The 20,555-nt window shown below is 35.7% G+C and overlaps 1 protein-coding gene across 1 annotated transcript in view; it reads left to right on the top strand.

Annotated features, from left to right (window-relative positions):
• Positions 1-10,681, top strand: part of LOC143391921 (steroid transmembrane transporter SLC22A24-like) — a 28,910-nt gene extending 18,229 nt beyond the window's left edge. The window contains exons 7-10 of the mRNA XM_076844713.2: positions 7,142-7,356; positions 8,967-9,075; positions 9,521-9,724; positions 10,621-10,681. Coding sequence (XP_076700828.2) covers positions 7,142-7,356; positions 8,967-9,075; positions 9,521-9,724; positions 10,621-10,681 — 589 coding nt within the window. The remainder of the gene's footprint in view (positions 1-7,141; positions 7,357-8,966; positions 9,076-9,520; positions 9,725-10,620) is intronic.
• Positions 10,682-20,555: the final 9,874 nt, after the last annotated feature.

Genomic DNA, 20,555 nt, shown 5'->3' with positions numbered 1-20,555 from the left:
CCCCAAATCTTTGCTGTAAGATGCACATATGCCAGGAAGAAATGGAAGGAAGAGCAGTCTGGCATTTGTAGTAAATATGCATCCTTGTTCAGTTTCAACCACCACAATGAAGACAATTCTTTCACCCATTGTTGACAAATTTTTTGTTCTTCCAGTTGTATTTGCAGTTTGGTTTATATGTATACATAAATATGTGTGAATGTATATATGTATATACATTTTCTTTTTCATATTTTACCAGATTTTTTTAGGGTTAGTGAGGGTTTTTTTTTCTTATTTTTCTTTTCTTTTCTCCTCCTCCTCCTCCTCCTCCTCCTCCTCCTCCTCCTCCTCCTCCTCCTCCTCCTCTTCTTCTTCTTCTTCTTCTTCTTCTTCTTCTTCTTCTTCTTCTTTGCTATTGTGACTCTCTGTCCTATATTCTCCTTCAAATACTAAAATTTTTCTGTTCTCTCTCTCTCTCTCTCTCTCTCTCTCTCTCTCTCTCTGTCTCTCTCTGTCTCTCTCACTCTCCACCCCCATCCCTCTCTCTCTCCACTTTATTTCATTTTTTAAAAAAATTTTCTCTTTCTTTTTGGGCTTTATGCCTCTCTTCTGTTTTATTTCTGTTCTTTATCATATTCCAATCTTTATTTTCACTTTTTCTATATTTTCTCTTAATGAACCAAATTTTTCCCATATTTTAACACTATTTTATGTAATTTATGCACACAACATTCATATTGTTACAGGTATTTTCATTTTGGAAGTCATAGTTGAAACCTGGTATTTCCTTTAGTGAAAAATCTAGTTGCTAGCTTGTAATTTTTGCTGTTGCTAACTTTTGACCCCACCATTTCTTTTGTGGCTATTAGTACTGAAAATGTCATAGTTGGTATCTGGTATTCATTTTAATGCTATATATTGTTTGCTACTGTTGTTGCTGTTATTTATTTTTCTTTTTCTGTGAGATGCTAGAGATCTGGTATAACACTTTAACTTCATTGGGTAGATATTATTCATCTGAGCCACACACTCTACCCATTTAGGAGACAGCACATTTTTCTCCATATATTACCTAACTCACTCAAACTTCAGCAACACAATATCACAAAGAGTAGGAGAGAACGCCCAAACTGACAATCAGGAAAGAATACGGGGACTCAGTGCTCACTCATAAACATATTTTCTCATAGAAAAAGCAAAGAGAAATAATACAAAGACTGTGAATACCACATCTATGAAGCATTTCAAAATAGATTGCTCCTATACCCCTTTAATATATACAGAATTATCAAGTCTAGAAAAGCAATCAGAGAGGGTATACTCCTTATGCCCTTGTATATATAACACAATTTCCTGACTCACCAGAAGGACCTCCCTCTTTTGGGATCTCATAGAAAGTGGAATTCTCCAGCTCCAATGCAATAAACACTATTGGAGTATACTGAGCTTGATATATGTTGTTCCCAGAATCTTCTAGCTTTCAAGGTCTGTGTTGAAAAATCTGCCATTATCCTAATTGGTTTCCCCCTCTATGTAATCTAATTCCTTCCTCTTGTGGCTTTTGAAATTCTCTTCTTATTCTGTATGTTGGGCATTTTTATTATAATGTGACTTATTGTGGATCTGTTGTGATTTTGTACATTCAGCATCCTGTAGGCTTTTTGAATTTGGACTTCCAATTCATTCTACATGTTTGGAAAGTTTTATAATATTATTTAACTGAATAGATTGTTCATTCCTTTGGTTTGTACCTCTATGCCTTCCTGTATCCTAATAACTCTTAAATTTGGTCTTTTTATGCTATCCCATATTTCTTGAATTTCTGTTCATGGTTTCTTACCATTATCACTGTGTGGTCTATGTTCTTTTCAACTTTATATATTTTATCCTCATTATCTAATGTCCTGTCTTCCAACTGGTCTACTCTGCTGGTGATGCTTTCATTTGAGCTTTTAATTTGGTTTATTGTTTCTTTCATTTCAAAGATTTCTGTTCTTTTTTTTTTTTGAACCTCTGTTACCTATTGAGGTAATTTTTGCTTCCTGTATTTGTCAAAGTGATCTTTCACTTCCTGTATTTGCTCTCTTATATCTTCCTTGAGTTCACAGAACATTTTAACCATGCCAATCCTAAACTCCTTCTCTGTAATTTCTTCTGCTGTGGCTGCCAATGATTCTAATGATGTGATGTCTTCATTTGTTTGGGACACTCTCTTTCCTTGCCTTTTCATGTTGCTCTTGTGTCTTCCTTTCCAGCTCTGAGGGTCTGATGTGTTGTTGTTTTTACCCTATAGGTTTATACTTCTCTTGTAGGGTTCCAAGACCTCTCCTTTGTGGGAAAGGACAATGTTAACAGATCCCAATATCAACTATATAACATTTTTGAACAATTTGTTGTTATTAAGACATTTCAAGTTTAGTCTCGATGTCCGGAATTGTTGCATTCAATTATTATCTAAAATATAATCAGTAGTTTTGTAAAAATATTTCCAGTTTCTGATGGTGGACAATGAACTGGGGGTGGGGCATAGGACAACATGCTGAGGAGTGAGGATGTGAGGATAAAGAGCTAGTATCTTAGGAAGTGCAAAAGAGAAATCTAAGAAGAGGGTTAGTATCAAGGGAATAGACAGGAAGTAATTTAGGATAAACAAATATGTGGGAAGACAGTGGAGTACATGAAATACACACATATGTATTCATAAAAATACAGATGTTAAAATAGTAAAATTTGAAGGAGGAAAGAAAAGTGAAAGAAGAAAAAGAAAAAGAAAAAGAAAAAAGGGAGCATATTCAACACCTCTATATTATATTATTCAGATGACTCAGTCCTCAAATCCTATTTCATGCAAAGTTCTTGGTTTCACATATGTTGGGGATGTGAGCACCAGAGAATAGAGGGGTAGAAGAAAAAAAATATGAAGAAAGAAACCAGGTTTGTTGCTAGTTTAGAGATGTGTATCTTTCCTGCTTCTCTTCTCATCCAATAGGTGGGGTTGTCTGTTGTAAGCTGCTGTCTCTGCCCTCAGAATGGTGGAGGTAACCTAGGTAGGAAGACTGGTCCTGGTGCAGGGCACCTGGAAAGGGGAGTGGCATCCACCAGTCCCTGCAGGGAGACGGCACCTCACCTTTTGGGACTCCTTGTATGACCTGAGTGCCCAGTCCTATCTTCCTATCTTGCCTGGAGATTTCCGAGTTCCTGGTCTCTCTGTTAGGCTCCAAACTTTAGCACCATATCCCTCTCCCTTATCAGTTCACAATTGAGAAAACTCTCACCCCAGAGCTCCCATAGGTGGGCCCTGGTCACACTGCACACCTGTGTTGGGCAGCTACTGTGCTGGGGAAGAGGGGAAGTACTAAAATACATGGCAAAACAAGTACCAGGAAACCTATACTATTAAACACACCTGGAAATATATTCAACAATTTACAACACCCTGACATCCAAAAACACTTCACTAAGAAAAGGTTGTACCCTACAAAGTTCTTCACATAAAATTGGAAGATAAATCCATCTCAACAGATGCACTAACCTCAAAACTGAAAATATGAAAAATTGTGGTAAAATGAAATCTCCAAAGGTAAAACTCACAAGCAATGACTCCAAAGATATGGCATCATATAAAATGCTGGATAAATAGTTCAAAATAATAACTACTAAAAAGAGGATTGAATACCAAGAAAATTCAGGAAAACTGAATAAACTAAGGAAGGAATTACAGAATATGAATGAGAAAATCAACCAAAAAAAGATAGAGATCTTGAAAAAACTGAGAAGAAATCTTGAAAATAAAAGGCAAGTAAATCAAATAAAAAATACAGCTGAAATTAAAGTGTTTTAATATGTTAGAGCAGGTAGAAGATATAATCTCAAACCTTAGAGGTAATGTCATCATTCAGATAGTATTTAAGAAAAAAATGAAACTACAATAACAATATACAATATCTTTATGACATTATAAGAGTGAATTGAAGGCCCATAGATATTGAGTAATGAGAAAAGATAGAGTCTAATAGCATTAGTAACCTACTCAGTGACATAATAAAAGAAAATGTTTGAAACTTTGGGTATGAGATGAATATCCAGATACTAGAGGCATGTAGAGACCAAAATAGACAAGACCAGAAAAGAATCTATGACATATTATAAGTTAAATACTAAAAAATAGAGACAAAAGAAAGAATTTAAAAGCTGCCAGAAAATAATGTTGAGTCACATTTAGAGGTAAACCAATAAGGATAATTATGATTTAGCTCAGACCCTATAATCCAGGAGGGCTTGGCATTAAATAATACAAACTCTGAAATAAAATATTGCCAATCAAGATTGCTATAGCCAACAAAGCAATCAGTCACAATGGTAGGAAAAGTAAAAACTTCCCAAGATAATGATAAAATAAAAGAATTCATTATCTGTAACCCAGCACTACAGGAAATACTTAAAGAAGTACTACACAAGGGATACAAGATGGCAGGCCAGACAGAGGAAGCATTCTGTGTTGCTCCATGACCTGTGATTCAAGAAATGAGAATACTGCTTCTCTTGAGCAACATTCCTGCTTTTGCACAGGAATCATGGTACTGTGTCATGCAGGGCTTCAGGCGTCTACATCAGAGTAGGTTTCCCAAATACTCACCCATGCAAGACTACCAGGTATCTGAGAGTGACCATAGGCATCAGCACCCACATAAAATTTCATCCACCCACCTGAGCAGAAGTCCCAGATGCAGCTCCCACACAGGACACCTGACAGTTACCCAAACACTGTCTCTTGCCTCAGCCTCCCAAGCAGCTGTGATGATAGGCATGTGCCACCACCCCATCTGGGTAATAATTTGAATGGACTAACTAGGTGGTTCTTACAGGCAGATGAGATATGGCTGGAGAAAATAGGTCTCTGAGGGTGTGACCTTGGAAACTATATCTGGCTTTCCTGGCCCCTCTTTGTCTCTCTGTGTTTCCTGACTACCACAATATGAACAATATTCCTCTTTCATAATGTTCTCTGTGCCATATTGTGGGCCCAGAGCAATGGAGAAAGCTGACCATGGACTGAACCTCTGATACTATGAGACTAAGTAAACTTTTATTCCTCTAAATTTTTCTAGTCAAGTATTTTGCTTACAGCAACAAAAACAACAAACACAACACTTCTGATCTAAATAATACCATAAATCAAATGCACACAACAGAAAATTATAGGCTATTTCATCCAATAACAAGCAAATTCACTTTCTTCTCAATAGCTCATAGAACATTCTCCAAAATAGATCATATTTTAAGTCACAAAACAAGTGTTTGAAAATACAAAATAATCAATGGAATTACTTTTACCTTATCAGATCATAATGGAATTAAATTAGAAATAAACACAAAATTACATAAGCACATGGGGAATAAAAATTCTCTTTTGAAAAGAAATAGGTCTTAGATGAAATGATAAGAGAAAGTTTAAAAATTTCCAGATGGGGTAGAGAGAGAAGATGGGAGGGGAGGGGTGGGGAGGGGGGATAGTAGAGGATAGGAAAGGCAGCAGAATACAACATACACTGGTATGACAGTATGTAAAAATGTGGATGTGTAACCGATGTAATTCTGCAATCTTTATACGGGGTAAAAATGGGAGTTCATAATCCACTTGAATCAAATGTATGAAATATGATATATCAAGAGCTTTGTAAAGTTTTGAACAACAAATAATAAAAAAAATTCTGGAATCAAACAGAAATAGTGATACAAGATTAAAAAGTTCTGGGTCATTATGCAGAGTTATTGCTAAGAGGAATTTTATAGAAGTAGATGATTTATATTAACAAAGAGAAACAAATCCTAAATAAACAATCTAATGTTATATCTCAATGTGTCATAAAAGCAGGAACACACTAACCCCAAAATGAGAAAAAGAAGTTCAGAGCCAAAATAAATGAAATAGTGTGGGGTGGGGTGGGGGAGTATCAATGTAACAAATAGTTCATTCCTTGAAAAGTTCAAAGATTGATAAAACCTTAGCCAAACTAGCCAAAAAAAGAGTTTAGAGACCCAAATCAATAAAACTAGTGATGAGAAAGGCAATATCACTACAAACATTTTTTAAATCAAGAGGATCATTAGGGACTACTTTAAAAATTTGTTTCCAATAAACTGGAAAATCTAGAAGATAATGACAATTACTAGACATCTATGACTTATCCATACTGAGAAAAGAGAATATAGAAAACCTAAACAGAACATTATCAGGGAATGAGATTGGAGACATAAAAGAAGCTTTCAACAAAGAAAACTAATGTCAATCATCATCAAATTATATCATAAAATAGAAAGGGAGGTAACACTTCCAAATTAATTCCTTGAAACCAGTATCAGTATTATCATTGAGGAAAATATATGGACCAACATCTCTGATGAATATAAACACAAAAATCTTTACTAAAAATATTAGGAAAACGAATTTGAAAACACATTAAGGGATTGTACACTGTGATCAAGTTGAATTAATCCCAGGGATGCAAGTTAGTTTCAGCATATACAAATCAATAAATGTGATTCTCTCACTAAGTGGCCTTGAACTTACAATGCTCCTGTTTTCATCTCCTGAGTCACTGGGATGGCTAGGTGGATACCACTGCACCTGACTAGGTCATTATACTCTTAAAACCATAAAATACATGGTAAATTCTCCCTAGTGCCCTGCACCCTTACTTACTAGGATTAAGGTGAAAAAGGACTCCACACCAGGGATCAAAGAAAAGAGACTCACTGTTGCAAAGAAACAATTTACCTAATTTCCAGTATCTAACCCTATCTATGTTCATTCCTTTATTCCCTTAAATTGAACCATGAGCTCAGACTTCAAATTACCTTTTTTGCATAGAATTAAGCAGTTAAAAATTAACTTTTACTGGAATATGTGTATATCTGCTTTATGTTTTTTTGTGGCCTCAGAAAAAATTTTAGCAATAAAGAGCCCATGGTAATTTTATGGTAATTTAAGATCACTGCCTTAAAAACAATTGTTCTATTATTCCATTCTATAATTATCATTGAACACTTACCATCTTGGGCCATTATACTCATCAGTTGTAGGAGTCTCCTTCAAAATCTTAGGGAATGTTCCTTAGGCTCTAAATGTTATTAGATGTCTCTTCTCCTTTCACTTCAGATTTTCACATGCTGTATCCTTTTATGGCCTCATCCTCAACCTGCAGCACCTGGGGAGCAATATCTTCCTGTTCCAGGTTCTCTTTGGAGCCATCACGCTCACAGCCAGATTTGTTTCCCTTTGGACTCTGAATTATATAGGTCGTCGGACAAACCAGACACTGTTCTCATTCCTGGCCGGAGTCTCCATTCTGGTCAACACATTTTTGCCCCAAGGTGAGAGAGACAAAGGTTTGGGAAAAGAAAGTGTTTTCCTCATTCCTTAGGAATTACATCATCTTACCTGTCTGATGCCACAAAAATGTCATTAAAAGCCAAAGGATTTTTTTGCAGTTAATATAAATGGTTGAAACAGATTATGGCAAGCACTTAACAGGACTTAGGCTCCAACTGTGCCTATGTCCTTAAAGTATGGTTCAGAAACAAAGCTGTCCTGACCACATCCAAGATGAACCTGAATAGCGGTTGCAATGGTACAAACAGTGTCTTTAGAAGAGGAGCTAACCATATGCCTCTGGTTAATGACACTTTTCATAACAATCCTGGAGGGGGTAGGCCATGCAATTGCATCTCCAAATGGGAATGTGAAACTCTCCCTGGGACTCTTCCTGATTTTTAAGGCCTCCCTACCTCAATACATTTTTAGGAAAGGCTTCTTGAATTTAGTGAAATAAAAGTCCCTTGTCTTCAGACAGAAAGCAAGAGCACAGCAGGAGTAAGGGAATCATTTAATCTTAATATGTCTTCAAATCGGCTTTGTAATTTGGCCTTAGAGAAGAAATGAATAATGAGTTCTACTTTCATGTGTAATTATAATGCACCATTAAAAACAAAAAATAAATGAAAGGAAGATCAGTAGAATAGAGGAAGGAGATCAGGGAGATGGAGGAAGAGAGTGAAAGGGGTTGAAATGGAACAAATTATGTCACATGCACTTATGAATGTATCAAAATGAACCCCACTATTATATATAGCAATAATGCACTAGGAAAAACACTAGAAACAAATTAAGAATATAACCCAACCTATTTTACTAACTTACCCAAATGATTTCATTAATGATTTGGGAATTTCAGTGGTCACCATACTCCACCATGTTCCCAGAGCAGGAAAATATTTTGTAGGATTTCAGACTGGAAGTCTCCATTCTTCTCTCCAACAGAAGTTTCCTGCCTTTCAGGAGAACTGTCTGTATTCTTTTACAGTTCTATTTTGGTTAGTTTAGTGAATTTAAAATAATCTGTTTAACCTCTGTAAATTCAGTAATTCAAAAGTATGTGATTAATACACAGTATGACATTATTCACTTCTGAATAGACATTCTAATGTCAGGCTTTTAAAATCCTGAATTATTGCCTAGAACTTGCCTCTCTTCAGATTGTCCAATCCCTTTGTCACTATGTGGAGGAGGACTTTCCCCACATCACACATTGTTCCCATCCTCTTAGTTCTAAGCTGTTCAAGACACGGGTCATAAAATTCTCAGTTTTTGTTCACATATAGTTCTAGGCCCTTCAGAAAATGCCCTAAAAAAAATTGACAGAATTAATAAAACAAATATTTCCTGATTTCTCTATTCCCACCATTATGAGCAATACTTAAATGTGCAGAGAAAATTGAAGCAAGAGATTTAGATCCTTTGGTTCAGTGTTTCAGCCCAGCATTCAGCAGCTCATCAACCTCTCCGTATCTCTGAGGGGTTGCACTTTGTCTGTCATTTGTTTCTCACCTGCAAACCCTACAACAGAATCACCCCACAATTAGTTAGGGATAGACAGATTTCTTCAGCCAAGATTTTTTTATTCTCCCTGGTCTCTTCTCTCCAGAAATGCAGACTCTGCGTGTGTCTTTAGCAACCTTTGGAGTTGGATCTGTTTCTGCTGCCGGCACTGGTTTTACTCTCCACCAAATTGAGCTCCTCCCCACTGTATTCAGGTACAAGAGCTCAAAGACCTTCTGTCTGCTTTCCAAAAAGGACTTTCTAAACCAATTAACACTTACTGCAGGGATAAAATTGAGGTTTTTCATGTTTCCAAGACATGAATTGTAATATAAATTTTAAAAGCAACTAATAATCCACAATTATTTAAAACAGACTTTATGCCTCGAAATGTGCCAAGTCTTTTACTGCCGCTTTTCACTTAATCTGAAGAGCCACTCTACAGGATCGGTGCTATGAATATTCTTATTTTAATTATGATGAAACTGATTAATTAGAAATCAATAGTGCTCAATGTCACAATTAAGAGCTGGTTGTCAAAGCCCATGCGTTCATTAACTCTGCCGTATTGTCTCCCAAAATGAAATGGAGTTGACAAGTGACAACATATATACAATTTGTACAAGATTTTATTTATTTTTTTTTTCTTTTCATCCTAAGGTCCACACTTGGAGGCATTGTTTCAGGATTCCAGAGAACAGGGGCAATAGTGGCTCCTCTCCTGATGACCTTACTGGGGTATTCTCTCCATCTGCCCTGGATCATCTATGGAGTCATCATCCTCTTTGCTGGCCTTGTTATCTTGTCCCTTCCAGAAACCAGGAATCAGCCTCTTGTTAACACCCTCCAGGATGTGGAAAATAAGTAAGCAGATGCCATGATCATCACCTGAGTAGGAAGTGGCTATGTTCTATAGCTCTGTGATGAAGAAGCAAATGGCCATTTGCAGCCATCTGTCCTATACATAGACTCAGATCTGAGCTATTTCTGCTTGACCCATGTCTTTAATTCAGTAGCAGCTCTCCTCTACCCACAAAGCTGTATCACTCCTCTTGAGACTAGATCACACAGACCATCTTGCACCAGTCCTTTAATAGTGAAAAGGTCAAAATTAGTCCTACTGTGAAGGGCACACACTCTCTGCCCTTAAGGAAAGCCCACTTCTGGTGTTGTCTTGTAAATATGTGAAGACTCAAATACTTAATTCTCATACTTGTGGTATTATCAGGCATCAGTCCAGTGAGTGCTCAATATATTATGGGGAGGAAATGAGCATGCCTCAAAGATACAACCTTGATTACTGCATCATTCAGGAAGGATTGTGGGACTAAAACAGAGCACCCTTACTTATAAAGATAACACCATAGCTAAAGGAAGTGGATTCTGTAAGATTTAATCCAATTTAATGCCATATATAGTGATAATTTTAAGGAGAGAGAGAAACTGAAGATATGGGCTGACAGAATTTGAAATGAGGAAACATGAAAAGTGCCCTCAGAAATTTTTAATTTCCCTTTGATATTTTTCCCCAAAAAATGTCATTGACCAAATGTCTAAATTTGACAAGGGTAAGAGTAGCAATACTCAACTCTGTCTTCCCAGGCATTCCTAGATATCAAGGCCTTTCCCAGCACAATGGTGTCTAGGGAGTCTTGAGATAGAACAACACCATGTAGAACTTGATACAAAGCTCATCATCTAGCATGGAGGATATGTGCACTTATTCTACATCTTTACTTTTTTTTTCTTCTTCTTCCCAGCACAAAATATTCAAGAAAAGTAAAGCAGGAAGATACTTCCACAAAAGTAACACAGTTTTAACAACTTTCCAAGAGTTGATCCAGGGAAGAAAAAAATAAGGAATTAAAAAGTCAAGGTTCTTCTTTAGGCCAATAAAACGTGTCAAAAATTTAAAGGACAAATGGATGCTACCTAAAATCACTCAATATATAAATTTTCTCAAAATAATTTATGAGTTTATGTAATTTCACCAAACAATTATTGGTTTGAAGGAAGACATTGCAAAAATAGTTTGAAGTTCATCTTGAAATTAATAATAGAAAAAGAAGCCTTTTTTTCCATGATCCAGCAATCCCATTACTTGGTATACATCCAAAAGAGAGTTTATATGTCAAAGAGATACCTGCACTTCCATGTTAGTTGTAGCATACCTCAGTGTCCTTCAAAGGATGAATAGTTTAAGAAAGTGTATTATATTACATGAAATGGAACACTACTCAACCACATAAATGAAGAACATTCTGACATTTGCAATAACACAAGTGAACTGAAAGGAGATTATGTTAAGGGATGTAGGAAGTACAAACAGAGAATGACAAACCACATAACTCACTCATGTGTGAAACCTGAAAATGTTGATCTCAAAATACACTAGGATTGTGATTTCTAGAGACTGGGGCACTGGGGTAGGGGGAGTGTTCAAAAGATACAAAATTACAATTAGGTAGGAGGAGTAACTAAAAGAGATCTATTGGGCAACATATTGACTATAGTTAATGACAGCATATTGTATTCTTGAAAAAAGCTGAAAGGATGGCTGAGTGCTATCACCACAAAGAAATGAGGTAATGCATGGTTAATAAGTTACATTTCATCATTATACAATGCATATGTACTACAAAACATCATGTTGCTAAAATAAATACATATAATTTTGTATGTCACTTTGAATAGATAAAATTTGAAAGTAAGAAAAGGAAAAGGAGTAACAAAGAGGCTGGCTCATATATCATGAAACATGTACTACATTTTATCAAATTACAGGAATCCAAACATTAATAGTAAATGCCACCACAAATCATAATAATTCCAAAAAACCTACTTGTGTATAAACAAACACTTAATATATGAAAGTTTTGGCACCAAAAAGATATTTATCAATTGAAATAATCTGTAGTAAATAATATTAATTAGCTATCTGGGAATAAATTTACAAAAATATTTGCAATGATTCTATTTGTGGTAATATTTTATTGTTTTTCCCCTGGATTCTTTCTGGCTTCACACTTAAACAAATAATATGAATCATTTTAAAATATTATATATATTATCAGATACTAAATAACTATTGATATGATTGATGACTTCAACATATACATATGTATATTTATTTAATATATACTTAGGAATAATATTATACTTCAATGCAAAAGTGTCAAAACAAGAGCAAATAATTCTCAGAGGGAAAAAGCCACTTGAAAATAAGTATAAGAAAAGATTTCTAAATTTGTGATCAAATAAATACACACTAAAATGAAATACCAACTTTTACTTGCCAAAATAACAAAAAATTCTTATACCTATTCTTTATTCTGCTAGTAGTTTTGGTATAGTAAAATAAAAATTCATACAACACATTATCTCAATACAAATTGCAAAGCCATAGTGATCAAAATAAATATGGTACTGGTATAAAAACAGACACACACAGCAGTAGAACAGAACAGAAAATCCAGAAATTAATTCTCATATTTATAGACATCTGATGTTTTACAAAGGCACCAAGAACATACCTTGAAGAAAAGATCGTAAAACACTTCAAGACATTGAAATTGAAAAAAAAAATTTGGATAGATCCTCCCAATGCACCAACAGTGAAAGCAAAACTAGACAAGATAATATCAAACCAAGAAGTTTCTGTGCAGCAAAGGAATCAGTCAACAGAGTCAAGGCAACCTACAAAATGGGAGAAAATATTTATAAACTACTCATCAAAAAAGTGGTGATTGAAAGGTGAGTGACTCACCCGAGACAGAGATTCAACCAAGAGATTTATTGGGGGTCTGTCCAAAGGGGAAGAAAAGGAGAGTCAGAGAGCTGAGAGAGGAGAGTAGGAGGTCAAAGAGGAAGAGAGCAGAGAGCAGAGGAAGAGAGCAGAGAGATAGAAAGAGTAAAGAGAGGAGAGAAAGAAGAGAAAGAGGGCAGAGAGTGTGAGCTTGCAAACTTTGGCTTAAGAAGGGTTGCATAGGTGACATGGTGGGTGCTGATTGGCAAGGTGACTCAGGAACTGCTAGCAGATGCTGGGTCTCATGGGGATTGGATGAGAAAATATTTGAATTTGATGCTCTTCAGCTTTGCACTCTTTAGAGAGGAGGGGAGGGGTAAGGGATTATGCAAGACTGAAACTTAACTTCAGTGGGGAGTCTCTCACACACTCAACAGTGATGATTGGGTGACAACCACTCAATATCATAGAAAAACCGACTTTAAAATAGGCAAATGGTCTGAATAGATGTTTCTCAAATGGTCAACACTAGTCGTTAAGGAAATGCAAATCAAAACTACAATAAGGTATCATTTCACCCAGTTAAAATGGATATTATCAAAAAGACAAAAATTACAAATGCTAGCCAAGATCCAGAGAAGGGTTAAGTTTCATACACTGTTGATGGGAATATTAACTGGTATAGCCATTGTAAAAGATGGAAGGGGAGGGGAGGGGAGGGGGGATAGTAGAGGATAGGAATGGTAGCAGAACACAACAGTCACTAATATGCCATTTTGTAAAAATGTGAGTGTGTAACCGATGTGATTCTGCAATTTGTATTTGGGGTAAAAATGGGAGTTCATAACCCAATCAAGTCAAATGTATGAAAGATGATATATCATGAGCTCTGTAATGTATTGAACAATCAATAAAAAAAAAGTAAAAAAAAAAATAAATTATTTTGATTTATATGGTAAAAAAAAAAAAAAAGAAAGCAGGCACATCTTTTACATTTCTTCACCAGGTCACAGTGTATCCTTGTCCCTGAGAACATATGCTATTGTCCATGTCATTGATTGTAGCCATCCTTCTTGTCATAAATTGTTCTCTTGTTGTGACTTTGATTTGCAATTCCTTAATGATAAATGATAAATGATGACTACTTATCAAACATAATGATCTTTAGAGAAGTGCATATTCAAGTCTTTGGATACCTTTTTTATTGGATTTTCTTTGTTGTTTAGTTGTAACAGTTCTTTCTATATTTGGGGTGACAATCAGTTCTGAGTTATAATCTATGATTTGCAAATATTTTCTTCCATTCTGTGAGTTGTCAATTCATTTTTTAGTGCATTCTTTGATGCTCAAAAGCTATAATTGTCAATAAAGTTTAATTTACTTATTTAAAAAAATGGCATGGTGAGTGCTCAAAAACCTAAAAGTAGAATTACACCATGACCCAGTAATCTCATATATATATATATATATCCAAAGGTAAGGATATCATTCTAACAATGAGATATCTGCATGCTTATGTTTACTGCAACACTATTCACAAAGACAAGTTATGGATTTAGCAAGATGTCAAAGATAATCATTTGAATGGAATTTTAAATGAGGGGATCTGGGGAAGTATGGTGGTCTATGAGGCTCACTGCTAACAATGTAGCAGTAATCTCCCTGAGTCAAATGAAGCCACAGATGGGGCCTGGCCAGCAGCAACGTGGCCTAGGCTTATGCCTTCCTCCAGTTCCCTAGAAGCAGGTGGCACCCAGCACTGGAGCAGAAAATCAGAGGTGTCTCTTCCTGAACCTCAGCCTGAGCCAGAGGAAGACAGGCAACTCGGGTGGTTGGAGAGGGCCCACTGCCCAAGAATGAGAATTCTATTGACTCAGACATGAAGATGATTTCATTGCCAGGAGCACAGTTATCATTGTTGTGTTGGCTAATGCAGGGAAAATCAACATTATTTACAAATTTTCTGTGAATTAAATTATAAATAGTACCATAAAAGGTAATGTAGAAGAGAGGGTGGTAAAAAATACATATTACCAATGTTGGATATTGATGACCAGATGATCAATTTATTTTCCCTGGAACATTATTAGGCTAACATAGAGTTTATAATAGCTGTTGTGGACATAAAGAGGGCTTCTATAACTAGAGAAGAACTCTGTAAAAATGTTCAGTGCATCAGAACCTAAAAATAACTAGGATTATTAATTTTGTTAATAATCAAGATGTTAAAGAATTCATGGCTGTAGCAGAAATCTCTCACTTTTTGAAAAAAGTGAGGTTAACTTTTCTTTCTTTTGAAAAGGTTTAGATCAGTTTATGATAACTATATCGAAACCATTAACTTTTGCAGCCCTTTGGTAAAGCCCTGACTTTTATTGATAAAGAGTACATGGAAAGGGCTGGATATATAACTTAGCTGGTAGAGTGCTTACCTTGCATGCATAAGCCCTGGGTTCAATCCCCAGCACCACAAAAAAAAAGGTCTTTGTATATAGGACAGTAGAGATCTCTTCATCTTTGAATGTGATATCATCCATTCAAGAATTACCATGTCAATGGGAACTCTTATTAGAAGTTGATGAATATATATATATATATATATATATATATATATATATATATATATATATATAAATAGTTTAGATATATTTATCTGGCTTGGGATATAGCTCAGTTGGTAGAGTGCTTGCCCCACATGCACAAGGCTTTGGGTTCAGTCCCCACCAACAAACCAAATTAAATATATTTATCTAATGGTTTAGATATATTTATCATAAATTGACCTAAACTTTTTATACATATACTTATTATAAGTTAATTCATATTTTTGATAGGAAGAAAATCAATATTACTTATTTTAAAACAAAGATGAAGTCTTACCTTTCAATTTATTTTCTCTTATTTCCTTCCAAAGTAAGGTAGTAAAACTGTGATTGACATTTTCCCCATAATGAATCTATACAGAATATGGTGTAGCCTGCAGCAAATAAAAATGGAGATAAATATGTTTTTGACATTAAGAGCTTTTCTATCAGCATAATCCTATGTAGTTGAAGTTTGATTCCTTCTTGTTCCATTCAGTCAAAATAAATCTTAGCACAGATATTATTTCCAGTACTTGAAAATGTAGTAACTATTTATATAAAGTATTTTACATACTATTGTGTATGTATTGTGTATACACTCAAATTCAATTTTAATGGCTTTGATTTATGTTCCAAAGAAAAGTAGATAACAAAAAAATTAATAACTTTCTTAGTTATAACCCTAAAAAGATAGGTACTGGCATTGGTGTTAAGTGTCATTTTGTTCTTTTCCTCAGGCTTTCTATAATATACCAATCAAACCCAAAATCACTTAGTAACTCTTAAAATAGAAGGAAATAAAAAGAAAAAAACAGAAAAACATGCACATATTCACAATGGAATATTATTCAGTCATGAAAAGAATAAACTCCTGTCATTTGCAGCACCTAGAGAAAATGATATTACATGAAAAAATCAGGCAATTACTGGAATAAGAAAGACAATTAGTGAATGTTTTCATTCATTTGTGGAAGCCAAAAATAGTTAATCACATAGCAGTAGAGAGTATAGAAGTCACTAAAGGTTAGGAAGGGGGAAGTTGTTCATCTTTCTGTCATTATGAAAATATATATAAGAAAATCAACTTAAGGGGGTAAAATATCTATTTTGGTTCACAATTTTCCATGGTTGCTTGTTCCTGTTGCTTTGTCAGCAAGGCAGTTCACCATGGCAGGGAGTGCTTGGTAGAGCAAAGCTGCTCATCTCTTGGTGACTGGGAGCAGAAAGTGATAGAAATGAGTTGGAATCCCAATATCTCCCTTAGGAGCACAGTCCCAGTGACCTAATAGCTTTCAACTAGGTTCCACATCCTAAAGCCACCATCCCAATAGCCACCTCTTCACACCTGCATCTACTAGACTGCAAGCCTTCACCTCATGGGCTGTGGGGGAACACCTAAGTTATGAACTATACTGGGGGAGTAGCTCTAATGTCCTGCAGTGTGATAGGACAGCTACAGTCTATGCAGTCTATGGCAATTAAGTATATATTCCAATATAACTAGAGGACAAGGATTTGAATGTCCCAACACATAAATATCTCAATATTCAAAGTGATGGAAATGCTAACTGCCTGATTTGATTGTTATAGGCGCTCTCTCTCTCTCTCTCTCTCTCTCTCTCTCTCTCTCTCTTTCTCTCTCTCTCCATATATATATAATATATATTATATATATATATATGTATACACACACATATATATAAAGTATTATATATACTTTATATATACTTTTTGATAGATATATTTATTATAAGTTGATTTAAAATTTTTGACAGGAAGAAAAATCAACATCACTTATTTGAAGAGAAAGAGAAAGTCTTACCTTCCAATTTATTTTCCACTTAAGTATACATTACAATATAACTAGAGGATAAGAATTTGAAGGTCCCAACACATAAATATGACAATATTCAAAGTGATGGAAATGCTAACTGCCTGATTTGATTGTTATATGGTATGTATGTATGTATGTGTGTGTATATATATATATATATAGAGAGAGAGAGAGAGAGAGAGAGTTACAATGCTATACACCATAAATGAGCCCAAATGCATGCCAATTAGAAAAAATAAATTATTTTTTTAATTTGCTATAATTTGCCAGATCTATTGAGATGATCTGTTTTCTTTCTTTTACTCTCCTAGTATGGAAAAGTACAGTGATGACTTTTCAAATGTTAAAGCACCCTTGTAACTACAATAACACAAACTTGGTCATGATATGTTAGGGGTTTTGTTGTTGTTGTTGTTTTGTTTTTTGTTGAGGGCCATAGCCGAGTCGGGATGACGCCTGGCATTTTTGCCAGAAGTAGTGGTTGAGAGGTGATGCCAGCGAGCCATTAAGATGATGACTTTTGTGTTCTCCCAGAGTTCCCATTGAGTTCCAGTTGAGCTCTTGCGGGGATTCCTGAAGAGTTCGCGTTGGTTGGTGAATTTCTGGTGGTGGGAGTTCTGGAGTGTGTGCTATTCCTGGAAGGGCACATGGGTGGCGTTCGCATGAGTTCGGAAATAAAGTTTGTTCCTGCTTGAGTGACTTGTGATTTGTGCCCAGCCAGACTGTGGCAGTTTTTGATAGAATTCACCAATAAATCTATCTGCCATTGTAGTTTTCTATTTTATTTTCATTTGTCTTTTTTTAAAGGTGGAATTAAGATTGTTTTACCTACAAACTTTATTTTTAGTAGATATATGAGGCTATTAATATTGTCTACTTCTTTCATAGTGATTTTTGTCTTCATTAAGAATTTTAAAATGCAAATATTAACCATGGTAAATTTAATTACAATTATTTTGAAGTCAGAGGCAGGATTAAAGTTTTCTGAATGTAAAGAACCATCCTCTATTATCATACAAAGAATGGATTGGAAATTAGACTGTGCTTTTAACTCTATAATATTTCTTTATGAGTTCAACCTAAAATTATAAGTCAAAATATCACTGAGGTGTGAACCTTATAATACACCAAAGTCACTCAGGTGACAAATAATGTTTTTTGAATAACAAGCGATGTCAGCTACTTTATATAATTCCAGTACTGTCTAATGTTCATGCAAAAGGCAAGAACCTTAGTGCCACACAAATTGTCAACAATTGTATTTTTTACTCTAGTGATATTTCATTCAAGGAGACCAAATTTCCCTTCCAGGGTCAGGGCCCCAGTGAGCTAAAGACAGACGACCTACTAGACCTCACACCTTAAAAGGTCTATCACCTCTGAATGCTACAGCCAAGTTCCTAAGAGAAGAACCTCTGTGGAGACAGACAACACTTAAACCATAATAAAATGTATTGCCAGTTTTTAATTTGGTTTATGCTGTTTGTCTGTTTGTTTTTGCTCTTGAGTTGTTGAGTTCCTTATGTGATATAAATATCAGCCCTTTGTCCAGTGCATAGCTTGAGAGACTTTCTCCCATTCTATAAGTTGTCTTCAGGCTTTTGATTACTCCATTTTCTGTGCTGAAACTTTACAGTTTGATGTCATGCCATTTTTATTTTGCTTTTGTTGCCTGTGCTTTGGGGATCATATCCAAAATACTTCTTGTCCTGACCATCATATTTAAATATTTCTTTCTTAAATGTTTTTTATAGTTGTAGATGAACAGAATGCCTTTATTTTATTTATTTGTTTATTTTTATGTGGTGCTAAGGATTGAACCCAGTGCCTCATGCATGCTAGGCAAGCACTCTACCACTGAGTTAGAGCCCCAACCCCATATTTAAGTATTTCATGTAGGTTTTTCTCTAGAAAATTCCTAGTTTTTGGTATTACATTTATGTCTGTAATTCATTTTGAGTTGATATTTTTTGTGATACGAGACAGAGATCTGGTTTCATTCTTCTACATGTGGACATCTAATTTTCACAGCATCATTTATTGGAGAAATTTTTTTATTTTTCTTTTCTCTTTTCTTTTTTTCTTTTTTAAATAAATGTGTGTTCTTGGCATATTTGACAATGATCAGTTGACTGATGCATTGATTTATTTCTGAGCTCTTTTTTATTCCATTGATCAATGTCTGTTCTTCTGCAAATAATATGCTGCTTTGCAATGGAGGAGCTTCTGTGTAACCTAATATCTAGAGAACACTCTACTAGAATTATTTAAGTGACTTCATGCAATAGATATGCTCAGGAATTAATATCAGTTTTTAGTAGTACCTACCGATGTGAAAAGACAATTGCAAAGATTAAATATGCACAAGTTCATCATGGATCATCATTAAAACTTGAATATACAATTGGTTTTGAGAGATAGCACTAACTTTGAACTCAAATAAATAAAATGTCTCAAAAAATAATTTAATTCTCATTGGCAGGCTTTTATTACAAAAATTCATACTCAATTGTTGTTATAGTTTAGTCTTGTCAAAAAACTAATTAGGGAGGAATCACAACTGCCATGTTGCTCAGGTCTCTAGGCCTCAGTGTCAGTGCAGGACTCCCGGCTACTTGTCTACAGAGGACCTCTGGGTGACTGAGTAGGACCACCTGCATTAGCACCCACACAAGACACCTGGCCACAGCCCACGGGCAGGAACTCTGGCCACCACTCCTGTGTGGACCCCTGTCTACTAATGTTGGGATCCCCCGGTTGCCTCCATCTTGGGACACTGCAACTGGAGTTGTTTTCTGGAGACAGCTGCAAGTCAGAATACTGCCACAGAGCTGCATCTCTGAACATGCTGCTCAATGCCACTGCCCAGCCCCACCTGACCTGACACCCCATTGCTGAAAGCAGCCACTTGCATCTTGGGACACCTTCATCACCTATTTACCTGGGTGCACTCCCAGCTTTGAACTGGTTAGGACTTAGAAACAATATCAAGGTACCAAAAGTCCCCAACTCCACTCTCCTTGGCAGCTGCTAATCTGGCACAGTGCTTGCAGCTATGGGGCTGATCTGTAGCTCACACAACTGGGTCCTGAACTCTCCAGTATAAAACATCTCTCCTTAACATGTGTGCAGCCCCCAGAACACAGACCTCTTGAAAGAAAAGTTCATGATTAGGAAGTAGAAAGGGCAGGGATGAGAGAGATAGAGTTTAGAGACATAATTAGAGATCAGGAATTGTGAGGTCTACAGGCAATATAAGGAGATAAGACCAGACACCTACATCACAAGAGTGTTCCTAAAGGAGATCCTTGGGGTGCAGTCTTCTATCAGGGATGGGCAAGTGCTATATCCTACCTCCAGGAACCATGTCCCCAAAAGCAATCTTCACACCTTAATAACCTTCATCATCCTGAGGGTGGAGAAACCAGCAAGCAACAGACAACTTTACCTATAGGATGAGAAGGGAAGCTGGAAAGATACTGGTCTCCAACAGAAACAATCTTTGATTCTTCTTTTCAGATTTTTTTTTTC

This window comes from Callospermophilus lateralis, chromosome 2 (assembly GCF_048772815.1).
Source record: "Callospermophilus lateralis isolate mCalLat2 chromosome 2, mCalLat2.hap1, whole genome shotgun sequence".
NCBI lineage: Eukaryota > Metazoa > Chordata > Mammalia > Rodentia > Sciuridae > Callospermophilus > Callospermophilus lateralis.
The sequence above is the reverse complement of the archived record's forward strand: the minus strand, read 5'-3'. Positions and strand labels throughout refer to the sequence as shown.